This window comes from Pantherophis guttatus, chromosome 8 (assembly GCF_059756535.1).
Source record: "Pantherophis guttatus breed Tessera chromosome 8, ASM5975653v1, whole genome shotgun sequence".
NCBI classification, from domain to species: Eukaryota; Metazoa; Chordata; class Lepidosauria; order Squamata; family Colubridae; genus Pantherophis; species Pantherophis guttatus.
In genome coordinates this window covers 2,696,457-2,711,865 of record NC_142070.1, presented here as the reverse complement: position 1 = coordinate 2,711,865, position 15,409 = coordinate 2,696,457, and the positions used below count along the sequence as shown (strand labels likewise).

The 15,409-nt window shown below is 45.4% G+C and overlaps 1 protein-coding gene across 2 annotated transcripts in view; it reads right to left on the bottom strand.

The window, feature by feature from the left end:
- The window catches only part of ADAM33 (ADAM metallopeptidase domain 33), an 85,984-nt gene that overhangs the window by 51,366 nt on the left and 19,209 nt on the right, over positions 1-15,409 (bottom strand). For both annotated transcript variants that reach the window (XM_060687204.2, XM_060687205.2), the window contains exon 3: positions 6,030-6,109. In XM_060687204.2, the coding sequence (XP_060543187.2) occupies positions 6,030-6,109 (80 nt within the window). The remainder of the gene's footprint in view (positions 1-6,029; positions 6,110-15,409) is intronic.

Sequence of the window (15,409 nt, the reverse complement as noted above, 5' to 3'; positions counted from 1 at the left end):
ATCTATCTATCTATCTATCTATCTATCTATCCATCCATCCATCCATCCATCCATCCATCCATCCATCCATCTATCCATCTATCCATCTATCTTATCATCTGTCTGCCTGCCTGCCTGCCTGCCTACCTACCTATCTACTGGAAGGGACCTTGGAGGTCTTCTGGTCCACCCCCCTACTCAAGCAGGAGACCCTCTCCCATTTCAGACAAATGGCTCTCCAATCTCTTTTTGAAAACCTCCAGTGATGGAGCACCCACAACTTCTGGTGGCAGGCTGTTCCACGGGTCAATTGTCTTCACCGTCAGGAGATTTCTGCTCAGTCCCAGGTTGCATCTCCCTCGGAGGAGCATCCAATTCCCCTTCCCCCGAAGCCCCCAATGGATGAAGGAGAACCGAAGCAAGGCAACTGGGGGGAGTGGGGGGGGAGGGACCCTGCACGTCTGGTCTTCTCCTCCCGCAGGAATGCAAGAAGCCAGGATTGTCTCTCCGAAGGGACAACGCAAGGAACCCAACGCAGCCAACTCGGCCGGCCAAGAGAGCCGGAGGGGCTGCCTTAAATGGAGTAGCACGGACTGTTTGTTGTTATCACAAGACACGCACCAGAGCGGTTTGCGTACCAGAGAAGCCGACAAAAAGGAGCCTTTTTCTCAGCGGCTGGGAAAGCGAGGCGTGCATTGGGCATGAATCACACACCCATCCTGCTCCTCGCCGGTCCTTGTTTTATGAACTCGCGGCTGGGTCTCCAGACACGAACGAGAGAGGAAGTTGGGGAAGGAGACGAGGTCTTAAGTCTCCTTCCTCGGCTCCTTAAGCGCCGTGACTCTCTCGGGGTCTGGAGCAGTTCGTATAACAAGCCCCTGCCGTCCGGCTTCCCCCCTTTAGCAACCGGGGTGGGGTGGGGTTAGGGCGTCCTGCCCCGAACGCAGCTCCGCTGCAGGATGCTTCTAACGGGGCTCATTCGGCGATGCGGGAATTATTGTGTACGGATAGAAGTTCCTGCTGGGAACATATGTAGTACCCTGGGGGCCCTTGGGGCTCCCTGAGTTTGGTGGTTTTCTTGCAGACGTTTCATGACCCAACTGGGGAACATCATCAGTACTAGAAGGAAGTGGGGTTTGCAGAGGAGGAGGAAGAAGAGAAAGAGGAGAAGCAGGAGGAGAAGGAAGAGGAGAAAGAAGAGGAGGAGGAGGAAGAGGAAGAAGAGGCGCAGGAGGAGAAGAGGAGGAGGAAGAGGAAGAAGAGGAGGAAGAAGAGAAAGAGAAGCAGGAGGAAGAGGGAGTAGCAGGAGCAGGAGGAGAAGAGGAGGAGGAGGAAGAGGAAGAAGAGGAGGAGGAGGAGGAAGAAGAGGAGGAAGAAGAGAAAGAGGAGAAGCAGGAGGAAGAGGAAGAGGAGTAGCAGGAGCAGGAGGAGAAGAGGAGGAGGAGGAAGAGGAAGAAGAGGAGGAGGTGGAGGAAGAAGAAGAGGAGGAAGAAGAGAAAGAGGAGAAGCAGGAGGAAGAGGAAGAGGAGTAGCAGGAGCAGGAGGAGGAAGAGGAGAAAGAGGAAGAGGAAGAAGAGGAGCAGGAGGAGGAAGAGGAGCAGGAGGAGGAAGAGGAGAAAGAGGAAGAGGAAGAAGAGGAGCAGGAGGAGGAAGAGGAAGAAGAGGAGCAGGAGGAGGAAGAGGAGCAGGAGGAGGAAGAGGAGCAGGAGGAGGAAGAGGAGCAGGAGGAGAAGAGGAGCAGGAAGAGGAGGAGAAGAGGAGGAGGAAGAAGAGGAGGAAGAAGAGAAAGAGGAGAAGCAGGAGGAGGAAGAGGAAGAAGAGGAGGAGGATGACAACTCTGGGGTCCTTGGGGCTCTCCGAGTTTGGTTGTTTTTTTGCAGACGTTTCATGACCCAGCTAGAGAACATCATCAGTGCTGGAAGGGAGTGGGGGTTGCAGAGAGGAAGAAGCGGATTGTGGGGTGCTTTCTTGCCACACCTAAGTGAATCACTGCAGTTGTTAATAAAATGGTTCTTAAGTGAATCTGGCTTCCCCATGGACTTTGCTTGTCAGAAGGTCGTGACCCCGACCTTCACTGCGACCGTCACAAATAGGAACCACTTGCCAAACATCTGACGTGACCCTGGGGATGCTGCAATGGTCGTTAAATAGGGAGAACGGTCCTAAGTCCCTTTTTTTCAGGGCCGTTGTAACTTTCGGGCGCTGTAAGTCGAAGAAGCACCTGCAGTGCAGGAAAATATTTGTGAATCACCGATTTAATTGTTTTCTGGCACTATGCCAGAGAGATCACTTTGGCTGCAAACAACTCCGGATCCCATTTTGCTCGGCATTCTGGAAAGGAACAGCCCCCCCCCACCGCTGTTCTCCAGGGAGGTCTCTTCCCAGACAGCAGCAGCAGCAATAGCCCCCCCCATCTACCCCCACCCCCCTAGTGATCTCACGCTGAATCACATTTGAGCCTTCCTCTCCCATCTGCCTGGTGTCTCTCAACAGCTACGCTGGGACAGGCATCCGAGGCAGCTCAGCCGCTGACAAATCGCTTCCTGATGCTGGGCTGGACAATAAAAATCCGAGCAGCAGACAAGAATATTAATCAAAAGCAGAGAAGGAGGGAGGGAGAGAGAAAGAGGGACAGAAAGAGAGAGAGAGAAGAGAGAGAGACAGACAAAGAGACTGACAGAGAGAGAAAGAGAGAGAGAGAGAAAGACAGATAGAAAGAGGGGGGGGAGAGAGAGAGAGTGAGAGAGAGAAAGGAAGGAAGGAAGGAAGGAAGGAAGGAAGGAAGGAAGGAAGGAAGGAAGGAAAGAAAAAGAAAGAAAGAAAGAAAGAAAGAAAGAAAGAAAGAAAGAAAGAAAGAAAGAAAGAAAGAAAGAAAGAAGAAAGAGAGGGAAAGAGAGATAGACAGAAAGAAAGAAAAAGAAAGAGAGAGAAAGAGCGTAGGAGAAAGAGACAGACAAAGAGACTGACAGAGAGAGAAAGAGAGAGAGAGAGAGAGAAAGACAGATAGAAAGAGGGGGGAGAGAGAGAGAGAGTGAGAGAGAGAAAGAAAGGAAGGAAGGAAGGAAGGAAGGAAGGAAGGAAAGAAAGAAAAAGAAAGAAAGAAAGAAAGAGAGGGAAAGAGATAGACAGAAAGAAAGAAAAAGAAAGAGAGAGAAAGAGTGTGAGAGAAAGAGATAGACAAAGAGACAGAGAGAGAGAAAGAAAATGAGAGAAAAAGAAAGAGAAAAAGAGAGGGAAAGAGAGATAGAAAGAGAAAGAAAAAGAAAGAGGGAGAAAGAGTGTGAGAGAAAGAGATAGACAAAGAGACAGAGAGAGAGAAAGAAAGTGAGAGGGAAAGAAAGAAGGACAGAAAGAGGGGAAGAGTGAAAGAGAAAGAAGAGAGAGATAGAAAGAAAGAGTGAGAAAAAGAGTGTGAGAGAAAAATAGACAGAGAAAGAGAGAGAGAGAAAGAAAGACAGAAAGAGGGGGTAAGAGAGAAAGAGGAAGAGAAAGGAAAAAGAGAGACAGAAAGAAAGAAAAAGAGAAATAGAGTGAGAGTGAGAGAAAAAGAGAGAAAGAGAAAGGGGGGAAAAGGGAGAACGAGAGAGAGACAAACAGAGAGAGAGAGAGACAAAGACAGACAGAAACAGAGAAAGAGGAAGGAGAACGAGAGAGAGGAAGAAAGTAAAAGAGACAGAAAGAGAGAAAGAGAACAAAAGAGAAAGAGAGAGAGAGATGGGTATCGTTGGTGCTTTCCTTCCCTCCCTTCTGAATCAACCATGGGGGAAAAAAATAATTTTCCAGCCTGTGTTTCCCAACCTTTACCTATTTTAAGATGGGCGGATTTCAATTCCCAGAATCCCCCAGCCAGCCTTCTCTCTCTCTCTCTCTCTCTCTCTCTCTCTCTCTCTCTCTCTCTCTCTCTCTCTCTCTCTCTCTCTCCAGCCTCTCTTTCCCTCCAACTCTTTTTCTTGGAGGACCATGCATGAAAGATGGGGCTAACCGGTTGATTTTTAGGGGTGTCTGGGGACTGGGCAGAGTTCACTGAATCCATGGCCGGATTTGGAGCTGGTTTGGGGGTTAAACCGGAGTCGGTCGACGGAGAGGGTTCATCCTATTGCAATTTGCAGACATCTATTTATATTTGGTCTGCCCAGATGTTATTGCAAGCTTAAACCAATTTTCTTTGCTCGCTTGCAAACCGCAGCCTTCTCGGAAAGGTGCCCCCAAGTGCCCTGCCCTCCCCCCCCCCACTTTCCTATCTAGGGAGAGAGAGAGCGAATGACCCACATTCTGCCTTTGTCAAAACAAGACATCGCTTCTTCTTCTTTTTTTTCCTTTTTAAGGGAAAAAAGTAGAACAAAAGGTTTGTCTGATTCTTTCCAAGAATCCGGGCTGTAAACAGGAGGAAAAGGCGGCTTTGGCTGCCCTCGGCTATGAAAGAACCTCCAAAACCAGCTGCAGCCAACCTCTTCAACGGCTGCAACCCTGGGCCCGGCATTGGATGATAAATTCAAATTTTAAAAATGGGATTGCTAATGTAAGTCAATAAAAAAATAAAAAATTAAAAACTGAACTGGTGTAGTTCAGCAATAAACAATGGAGAGGTTTAACATTAAACCGATTTTTTAATTGTTCAATGATGTATTACTGAAACAGTTTAATATGAACTATTATATTAATTATATGAATAGTTTATATTAAACTCATATCCTCCTCCCCTTCCCCACTCTGCAAAATAAAAAAAAAAGAAAACACCCTTCTAGCACTGATGATGTTACCTAGTTGGGTCATGAAACGCCTGAATGTCTGCAAGAAAACAAGCAAGCTCAGAGAGCACCAAGGAGCCCCACACTCTTCCTCCTCCTCCTCCTCCTCCTCCTCCTCCTCCTCCTCCTCCTCCTCCTCCTCCTCCTCCTCCTCCTCCTCCTCCTCCCAATCCCCACTCCTCCTAGCACTGATGATGTTACTTACTTGGGCCATGAAACATCTGCAAGAAACAACCAGGCTCAGAGAGCACCAAGGAACCCCACACTCCTCCTCCTCCTCCTCCTCCTCCTCCTCCTCCTCCTCCTCCTCCTCCTCCTCCTCCTCCTTCTCCTGACAATCCCCACTCCTAGCACTGATGATGTTACTTACTTGGGCCATGAAACGTCTGCAAGAAACCAACAAACTCAGAGGGTACCAAGGAGCCCCACACTCTTCCTCTTCCTCCTCCTCCTCACTTCTAGCAGATGGATAGAAGAAGAAAAGTACTGATGCTTTTGAACTTTGGTCCATGGTCTAATTGTTTAGGCATCAGACTAGAAAGCAGGAAAGAGAGAAATCTCGTCCCACCTTAGGCATGAAAGCCAGCTGGGTGACTTTGGGCCAGCCCAACCTACCTTAAAAGATTGTTGTTGTGAGGAAAATAGGAGGAGGAAGGTCTGTTGGATATGTTCACCGCCTTGAGCAATTTGCAAAAATAATAAAGGTAGCATGCAGGCAGGCAGGCAGGCAGGCAGGCAGGCAGGCAGGCAGGCAGGTAGGTAGGTAGGTAGAGATAGATAGATAGATAGATAGATAGACAGACAGACAGATACAGACAGACAGACAGACAGATAGACAGACAGATATATGGAGATAGATAAATAGATAGACAGACAGACAGACAGACGGATAAAGATAAATAGACAGACAGACAGACAGACGGATAGATGAATAGATAGATAGATAGATAGATAGATAGATAGATAGATAGACAGACAGACAGACAGACAGACAGACAGACAGACAGACAGACAGACAGACAGACAGACAGACAGACACCCGGCAACTAATGAATTACCCTTACTACCAGCAAGTTTCTAGTCCCTAAGTTTGCCAAGGCAGGCTTGCAGTGAATATGCCAAGGAAACAAAAATGCCAAGAAAGGGGAATTCATGGTTTCCAGAGTTTTGCTTCGTGTAAAACAACCATTCTCAATTTGCAGGGTGAGCCACTCTTTTTAATGAGCACGCCACTCCCCACTGCAGTGGGGGGTTCACTGTTTTCGAGAGGACCAGCACACAAGACTTCACAAGCGCACTTACTGGTTTCTTTCCAGGACCAGAACGAGTTCCTTGTTGCCACCCACGGTCATGGCTACCTCTCCGTGATCAGGTGGCGGGGCCTGAATTTAAGAAGAGAGAGAGCGAGAGAGAGAAAAATATTAAAATTGTAAGCACACACTTTGCTTCCGACATACTTAAACCAGAAGGAAAACGTGTCCATCATCAGCCAGTATGTACAGTATAGGTGGTACCATGCTCAATAGTAGTAACTGTGAGAGGGATCTTGGAGTCCTAGTGGACAACTACTTAAATAGGAGCCAGCTGTGTGCAGCAGCTGCCAAAAAAGCCAACACAGTTCTAGGCTGCATAAACAGAGGGATGGAATCAAGATCACGTGAAGTGTTAATACCACTTTATAATGCCCTGGTAAGGCCACTCTTGGAATCCTGCATCCAGTTTTGGTTGCCATGATGTAAAAAAGATGTGGAGACTCTAGAAAGAGTGCAGAGAAGAGCAACAAAGAGGATTAGGGGGCTGGAGGCTAAAACATACGAAGAACAGTTGCAGGAACAGGCATGTCTACTTTAATGGTGAGAAGGACTAGGGGAGACATGATAGCAGTCTTCCAATATCTCAGGGGTTGCACAAGGAAGAGGGAGTCAAACTATTCTCCAAGGCACCTGAACAAGAACAAGAAGCAATGGGTGGAAACTAATCAAGGAGAGAAGCAACCTAGAACTCAGAAGAAATTTCCTGACAGTTTAGAACAATGAATCAGTGGAACAGCTTGCCACCAGAAGTTGTGAATGCTCCAGCACTGGAAGTTTTTAAGAAGATGTTGGATAACCATTTGCCTGAAGTCTTGTGGCAGCTCAGATGACCTTCTGAGTAAGGATGACTGAAGCCCCCCTGAGTCATTTTCTTTCCATTCCTATTTTTCTTCCTTTTCTGTATTGTTTTTAATTTTTTTTTTTTTTTTACATGAGAGCCAACGGGAGTCCTGGGAAAGAACAGGACGTGTTGAGAAAGGATGCCGGGCGCAATTAAAAACAGGTCCTCCCGAAAGCAGGAATGGGAGAGATCCGAAGAAGCTCGTGGGCAGCCAGGGAGTTTTCCCAAAGGATGAGGGGGGAAAAGTCTAAGAGATGAAAGAAGGAAAGTATGAGCAAGGAGGAGTCATAAATGCTTGGCATCAACCAAGCTCAGGATGTGCTGAGGCTTGCAAGAAATGCCCCAAACCACAACAAAAGCAGGGATTTGGCTATGTCTGAATCAAAGGTTAAGGTTATGATAGATTAAGAGAACCTTTCTGTGTTCATTTGTTACTCTGAGCACTCTGGCACACATTAAAAATGAAATTCTCTTGCCTGCTCTCAAAAGAAAGTATATATTTACCCATAGGCATCCATAAGACACACATACACATGCTACACACGTACATACATGCATGCATACACCTACACCCCCCCCACACACACACACATGACTGTCCATTTTGAATACAGAGCGGAAAGAGGAAACTGGAGAGGAAGAGCTGAAAAGAAGAAGTCAAGGGAGCAGAGGTCCATCAGGAGGACAAAGGGACAAGCTGGCAGGTGAGGTTGAGAAGGCAGAATATCTCAAGGTCTAGGTGGGTCTATCTCAACCGAGAAGGGGAACCAAGCCCAAATTGGTCCTTCCTTTGGGACAGTTCAAGGAGGAGTCAAAAAGGAATCCAGGTTTCTAAGAATTATGGATGGATGGATGGATGGATGGATGGATGGATGGATGCATGGGTGGATGGATGCATGGATGCATGGATGCATGGATACATGGGTGGATGGATGCATGCATGGATGGATGAATGGATGAATGGATGCATGGATGGATGGATGGATGGATGGATGGATGGATGGATAGATAGATAGATGGATGGATGCATGGATGGATGGATGGATGCATAAGTGGATGGATGCATGGATACATGGGTGGATGGATGCATGGATGGGTGGATGAATGAATGGATGCATGGGTAGATGGATGGGTGGATGGATGGATGGACAGATGAATAGGTGGATGGAGGGTTGCATGGGTGAATGAATGGATGGCTTTGAATTTGGGAAGGAAGGAAGGAAGGAAGGAAGGAAGGAAGGAAGGAAGGAAGGAAGGAAGGAAGGAAGGAAAGAAGGAAGGAAGGAAGGAAGGAAGGAAGGAAGGAAGGCTTGGAATTTGGGAAGGAAGGAAGGAAGGAAGCAAACAAACAAGGGTGATTGATGGATGGACAGGTGGATGGATGCATGGATGGATGGATGGGTGGGTGGGTGGGTGATTTCATCCGAGAGCAGAGAAGGAAAGGTGGACATGATGGTGGAACCATCCTTGTAACCTGTGAAGACTCCCCCTGAGATAAACGTTGAGAGACCAACCATGGTCCTTCTCCTCCAATCGGGACAAAGGATGGAAATGATGGGCCTCCATCCATGCTGGGCTAGGAAGGATCATAGGAGAATTATGAAAGAAAACAAATTTCTGAGCACTCGGCTAGGAATGTAACGGCTGACAAAAGCCAGAATGTATCACCAGCAATCATCTCCTTTTTGGAGAGAATCACCCTTGACCTCGGCACAATCTCTCTCCATATCCGTGTTTTAAAAATGGAAAAACTAAAAAAAATATAATAATAATAATACTGCCTGCAAGAGAGAAAACCGAGGCCCTGGCACCCCAAAAAGGGAGTGAATTTTTTCTCTGCCATCTTACCAGGAAGGAAGTGAACCAAGGAGGTTTTTTTTATTATTATTTTATTATTATTTTATTTTATTATATTTTATTTTAATTTGATTTATATGCCACCCTTCTCCGGAGACTCAGGGCGGCTTACAATGCGTTAAGCAATAGCCTTCATCCTTTTTGTATATTTATACAAACTCAGCTTATTGCCCCCACAAACTGGGTCCTCAATTTACCTACCTTAGAAAGGATGGAAGGCTGAGTCGACCTTGAGCCTTGGCGAGATTCGAACCCTGCAGTAATTGCAGGCAGCTGGTCTTAATAACCAGCTTAATAACAGGGTACCTTAGACCACTGTACTACCAAGGCTCTTGAAATTATAAATAAATTAAACGGGGATACAAATTAGGAGGAATTTCATGATGTTAGGAATTGTTAGCCACTGGAACAGCCTGCCTCATGAAGTAGCACTTTCCACTTCACGGGGCTTCTTCAAGGAGAAACTGGCAAGACCTCCATCCAGGGATTACAGCGGATTTTCCACTACAGGTAGTCCTCGATTTACAACAGTTCGCTTAGTGACCATTCAAAGTTACAACGGCGCCGAAAAAAGGGACGTACGACCGTTATTCACACTTACGACCGCTGCAGCCTCCCCAGGGTCACGGAGTCAAAATTCAGACGCTTGGCAACTGGTTCATATTTATGACGGTTGAACTGTCCCGCGGTCACGCAATCCCTTTTTGCGACCTTCTGACAAGTCCATGGGAAAGCTGGATTCACTTAACGACTGTGTCACTCATTTAACAACGCTAGCTAGATCCACCCTCCAAAGCAAAATTGAAGAGGGAAGAATATGCTCTCCATATTGAATATGCAATCCAATGCTCTCTCTGTCATACAGGATGTATCAAAATAGATATATAAAAATTGGGGAAGCGAGTGGGGTCTTGGATGGGTGTTTGGGGAAAAGGACTTTGGTTCTGACATCTTCAGTAACCAATCAGGATAAAGCTGGAAGGGAAGAGGAGGGGCTCAATTTATTTTTCAAAGAACCCAGGGGTGAAATCCAGCAGGTTCTGACAGGTTCTGGCGAACTGGTAGCAGAAATTTTGAGTAGTTCAGAGAACTGGCAAATACCACCTCTGGCTGGCCCCAGAGTGGGGAGGGAATGGGGATTTTGCAATATCCTTCGTCCAGGAGTGGGGAGGGAATGGGGATTTTGCAGTATCCTTCGTCCAGGAGTGGGGAGGGAATGGGGATTTTGCAGTATCCTTCCCCTAGAATGAGGTGGGAATGGAGATTTTGCAGTACCCTTCCCCCAGGAGTGGGGAGGGAATGGGGATTTTGTAATATTCTTCATCCAGCAGTGGGGGGGAATGGGGATTTTGTAATATCCTTCCCCTGGAGTGGGGAGGGAATGGGGATTTTGCAGTATCCTTCCCCCAGGAGTGGGGAGGGAATGGGGATTTTGCAGTATCCTTCCCCTAGAATGAGGTGGGAATGGAGATTTTGCAGTACCCTTCCCCCAGGAGTGGGGAGGGAATGGGGATTTTGCAGTATCCTTCCCCCGTCACGCCCACCAAGCCACGCCCACCAAGCCACACCCACGGAAGTGGTAATTTAAAAAAATTGGATTTCACCACTGAAAGAACCAGAAGGCAAGACAAGAAGCAATGGGTGGAAACTAATCAAGGAGAGAAGCAAACAAAAATAAATACAGAACGCATCATTCTGTATTTATTTATTCGTTTTATTATATTTATGGTAGTGTATACTGGAGGTGGTGACTCTTTTGAGAGCTGTAGGCAACGAAATTTCATTTTAAATGCCTGCCGGTTAGGGTACATTCAATGCAAAGTTATTATTCTATTCTATTCTAACCTGGAATTAAGGAGAAACTTCCTGACAGTGAAAACAATTAACCAGTGGAACAGCTTGCCACCAGAAGTTGTGGATGCTGCATCACTGGAGGTTTTTAAGAAGAGACTGGACAGTCCCTTGCCTGGAATGGTATAAGGTCTCCTGTTAGAGCAGGGGGCTGGACTAGAAGACCTCCAAGGTCCCTTCCAGCTCTATTATGATTGATTGATTGATTGAAACTGATCGGTATTTATGGATGCTAGTTCATGATGTTCACGGATGCAGAGAGCATCCCTGAAGAACAACTAGCGGTCAGAAGACGTGATGGAAACTCTTAAACTGCACAAGACATGGACAGATTTCACCATGGTTTCAACTGAGAAGCTGTGAGCATCCTAAACAAAAGCCCGGTCCAGAAATGCGAGAGAATTCCTAGAAGCCTGGCGCTCAGACAAATCGGCTATCGACAGGCACATAGAGAGAAACGACATTTACAAACCCTTCAAGAGAGACAATCAAAACAGCTCAAAAGGATACCAAAAAAAAAGCCGAAGCATTTCCTGGCCAGCAATCAACACCCAGATAAGCAGAGATTAACACCAAAAATTAACCCCCTAGAGCAACAATTTGTACTACCAAGAACCTTGGTAGTACAGTGGTCTAAAGCACCCTGTTATTAAGACCAGCTGTCTGCAATTACTGCAGGGTTCGAATCTCGCCAAGGCTCAAGGTTGACTCAGCCTTCCATCCTTTCCAAGGTAGGTAAATTGAGGACCCAGTTTGTGGGTGACTTTGTATAAATATATACAAAAAGGATGAAGGCTATTGCTTAACGCATTGTAAGCCGCCCTGAGTCTCCGGAGAAGGGTGGCATATAAATCAAATTTAAAAAAAAAACAATCAGGAAGTAAAGGATACCCCCAATCAAGGAACTGCCAATTCAGATAAACCATCAAACATAAACCGCCTAATGGGACACTGATACAGCAGCCACTTGCATATAAATAGAGAGAGACCCTCCCCCCTTCTAGCACTGATGATGTTACGTAGTTGGGCAATAAAAGGTCTTCAATAAAGGAATCAAGTTCAGAGAGCACCAGGGACCACACAGTCCTCCTTCCCCTCCTCCTCTCCAAAAATCCCACTCCTTTCTAACACTGGTGATGTTACCTTGTTGGGTCATGAAACGTCCTCAAGAAAACTACCAAGCTCAGGGAGCATCGAGGACCCCACAGTCGTCCTCCTCCTCCTCCTCCTTTTTCCCTGTCCTCCTCCTGCTCCTCATCTCCACAAACCCCACTTGGCTGTGCTTTTTCGGTGACGTTTTTGATGTTGGGTGTCCATTTTAGGTCGTGAGATATGGTGGAACCTAGAAATTTGAAGGTCTCTACTGTCGACACTGTGTTGTCTAGTATTGTGAGAGGTGGAAGTACGGGAGAGTTGCTCCTAACGTCCACCACCATTTCTACGGTTTTGAGTGTGATCAGTTCCAGATTGTTCCGGTCGCACCACGAGGCTAGTTGTTCAACCTCCCGTCTTTACGCGGATTCATCGTTGTCTCGAATGAGACCGATCACTGTTGTGTCCTCTGCGAACTTCAGGAGTTTAACCGACGGATCGTTGGAGATGCAGTCATTGGTATACAGAGAGAAGAGAAGTGGGGAGAGCACACAGCCTTGGGGGGGGGCCCTGTGCTAATTGTACAGGTATCTGATGCGATTCTGCTTAGCTTCACCTGCTGCTCCCTGTCTGAACACTTACAACTGTGTTCGGGTACCTGTCACTGGTTTAGCTTAGTTAGAAGCAGGGTGGATAAAAATCAATGATTTTTTTAAAAAAAATCAAAAAAAAAATCAGATTTTTTTTATTTAAATCGATTTTTTTTTTATTTAAATTGGATTTTTTGATTTTTATCGAATTTATTTTAATAAAAAACTTTTGGGGTAAAAATCTATCGTAAGATAGTTTTCTATTTAAGATACATAAATAATTTAGTTTATTCAGCATGAAATGGAGCTTAGTTATGTAGCATGAGGCTGTATATTCTGCAACCCTGGGACTATCGGTGAGTCAACAGTGGGTCAAAGGAGTAGCAGAGATGACAGTTGCTCTTTAAAAATTAGGATTTAAGTCGAGTTGATTTAAATCAAGCCTTTTTACTAGTGATTTAAATCGTGATTTAAATCAACTCGATTTAAATCCAATCCACCCTGGTTAGAAGTGTGTCTGGAATGATCGTGTTGAATGCCGAACTAAAGTCTACAAAAAGGAACCTTGCGTAGGTTTTTGGAGATTCAAGATGTTGTAGGATGCAGTCAGTGGTGGGTTTTAAATTTTTTTACTACCGGTTCTGTGGGCGTGGCTTGGTGGGCGTGGCAGGGGAAGGATACTGCAAAATCTCCATTCTGTCCCCAATCCTGCAAAATCCCCATTTCCTCTTGATCAGCTGGGACTCGGAAGGCAGAGAATAGATGTGGGCGGGGTCAGTCAGAATTTTTACTACCGGTTCTCCGAACTACTCCAAATTTCCGCTACTGGTTCTCCAGAATTGGTCAGAACCTGTTGAAACCCGCCTCTGGATGTAGTGCAGAGCAGGGGTGGATTCTAAATTTTTTTAATACTGGTTCTGTGGGTGTGGCTTATTTTGTGGGCGTGGCTTGGTGGGGAGGTAATGTGACTGGGTAGGTGTGGCCAACTTTTTTTTTTTTTTTTTACTTTTAAAAGCATTTTTTCTACAACCTTAAGAGGTTGCAGAAAAAAAATGCTTTTAGAAGCCTTTGATGAAGAATGCCTTTAAAAGCTTCTGGCGATCCCAGCTGAGTTGCCTGATCGTCAGAGGTTTTTTTTTTTACTTTTAAAGTAAAAAAAATGCTTTTTCGGCCAAAGAGGTTGTAGAAAAAATGCTTTTAGAAACCTCTGACGAACCCAGCTGAGCCGCGCGATCATTAGAGGCTTTTTTTTTTTACTTTTAAAAGCATTTTTTTTACAACCTCTTCGGTTGCAAAAAAAATGCTTTTAAAAGCCTCTGACAATCCCAGCTGAGCCGCACGATCATTAGAGGCTTTTTTTTTTTACTTTTAAAAGCATTTTTTCGGCCGAAGAGGTTGTAGAAAAAATGATTTTAAAAGTAAAAAAAAAAAAAAAGCCTCTGATGAAGTGGGTGGGGTAAGCGAGTGGCAACCGGGCTGGGGACCAGTTCGGGGGCGGTGGCCAGCCAATGTTATTACCAGTTCTCCAAACTACTACAAATTTTTACTACCGGTGCTTGCAAACCGGTGCGAACCGGGATCATTGGTGCAGAGCCATATTAACAGGCACAACGATGTCGCATGTCCCGAGGTTCCTTCCACGCAGTGCTCGTCCCACAACCCTAGCTAAATTGCAACACGCAATGTTTTGCGACACGCCTTAAACCACTAACGAAGGCAAATGCAGGAGCCGCTCAACAAATCCTCCCACAAAGGTCATGCAAACCCCGCTGTTATAGCAACTTGGAGTTTTTTTTTTGTGTGTGTGTGTATGTTCCCTCGGTTTCCCAAAGAAATTTTCCCAATTTTTCCCCGGGACGAGGGTTCCCTTCGGGCAACAACGCAGAGAACTTTCTGCCCGACAATGAAGAAGACAAAGATTCTGGATAAATGCACAGCAACCACATTTATAATCCGGGGTGGGGTGGGGGGGACGCGGGGGGACGCCCCCTTCGCACTGCTTTCCCAGGCGCTGCTTTTGGCCAGCCTTCCCGAGGTGTCAACTGAACAAAGCGAAAAATGTGGTGTGACATTTTGTGGCATCCGCCCCCACATTTCAGGGTAAAATGGGTTGTTGCATCCAATGCTGGAGGTTTTTAAGAAGAGGTTGGATAACCATTTGTCTGAAGTGGTGTAGGGTTTCCTGCCTGGGCAGGGGGTTGGACTACAAGACCTCCAAGGTCCCTTCCAACTCTGTCTTTCTATTCTATTCTATTCTATTCTATTCTATTCTATTCTATTCTATTCTATTCTATTCTATTCTATTCTTTTATTCTATTCTATTTTATTATTTTATTCTATTCTATTCTATTCTATTCTATTATTCTATTCTATTCTATTCTATTCTATTATTATTTTATTCTATTCTATTCTATTCTATTCTATTATTCTATTCTATTCTATTCTATTCTATTATTCTATTCTATTCTATTCTATTCTATTCTATTTTATTATTTTATTCTATTCTATTCTATTATTCTATTCTATTCGATTCTAATATTCTATTCTATTCTATTTCTATTTCATTCTATTTTCTATTCCATTCCATTCTATATTCTATATTCTATATTCTATATTCTATATTCTATATTCTATATTCTATATTCTATATTCTATTCTATTCTATCCATACAAACAGACGGACAACTGTACAGAGCCCTGGGTTTACTCCATTGCTCCGTTGCTAAGCGAGACAGTTTCTCAAGTGAGTTTTGCCCCATTTTACGACCTTTTCTTGCCACCGTTGTTAAGTGAATCACTGCAGTTGGTCCGTTAGGAACGCGGTTGTTAAAAGCGAACCTGGCTTCCCCGTGGACTTCCTCAACCATTAAGCCCAAAATTTACATTGCTGAGAAAATCTCTTACGTCCGTTTTGCCCCGTTTTACGACTTTCCTTGCCACGGTTGTTAAGTGGTTAATTTAAGCAGCAGTTGTTAAATTAGTAACATTGGTCATTAAGCGAATCTGGCTCCCCCATTGACTTTGCTTGTCGGGAAGGTCGCAAAAGGGGATCGCGTGACACCCCCCGGGACGCTGCGACCGTCATAACTATGAATCGGTTGCCAAGGGTCTGAATTTTGATCACGTGACCAGGGGGAG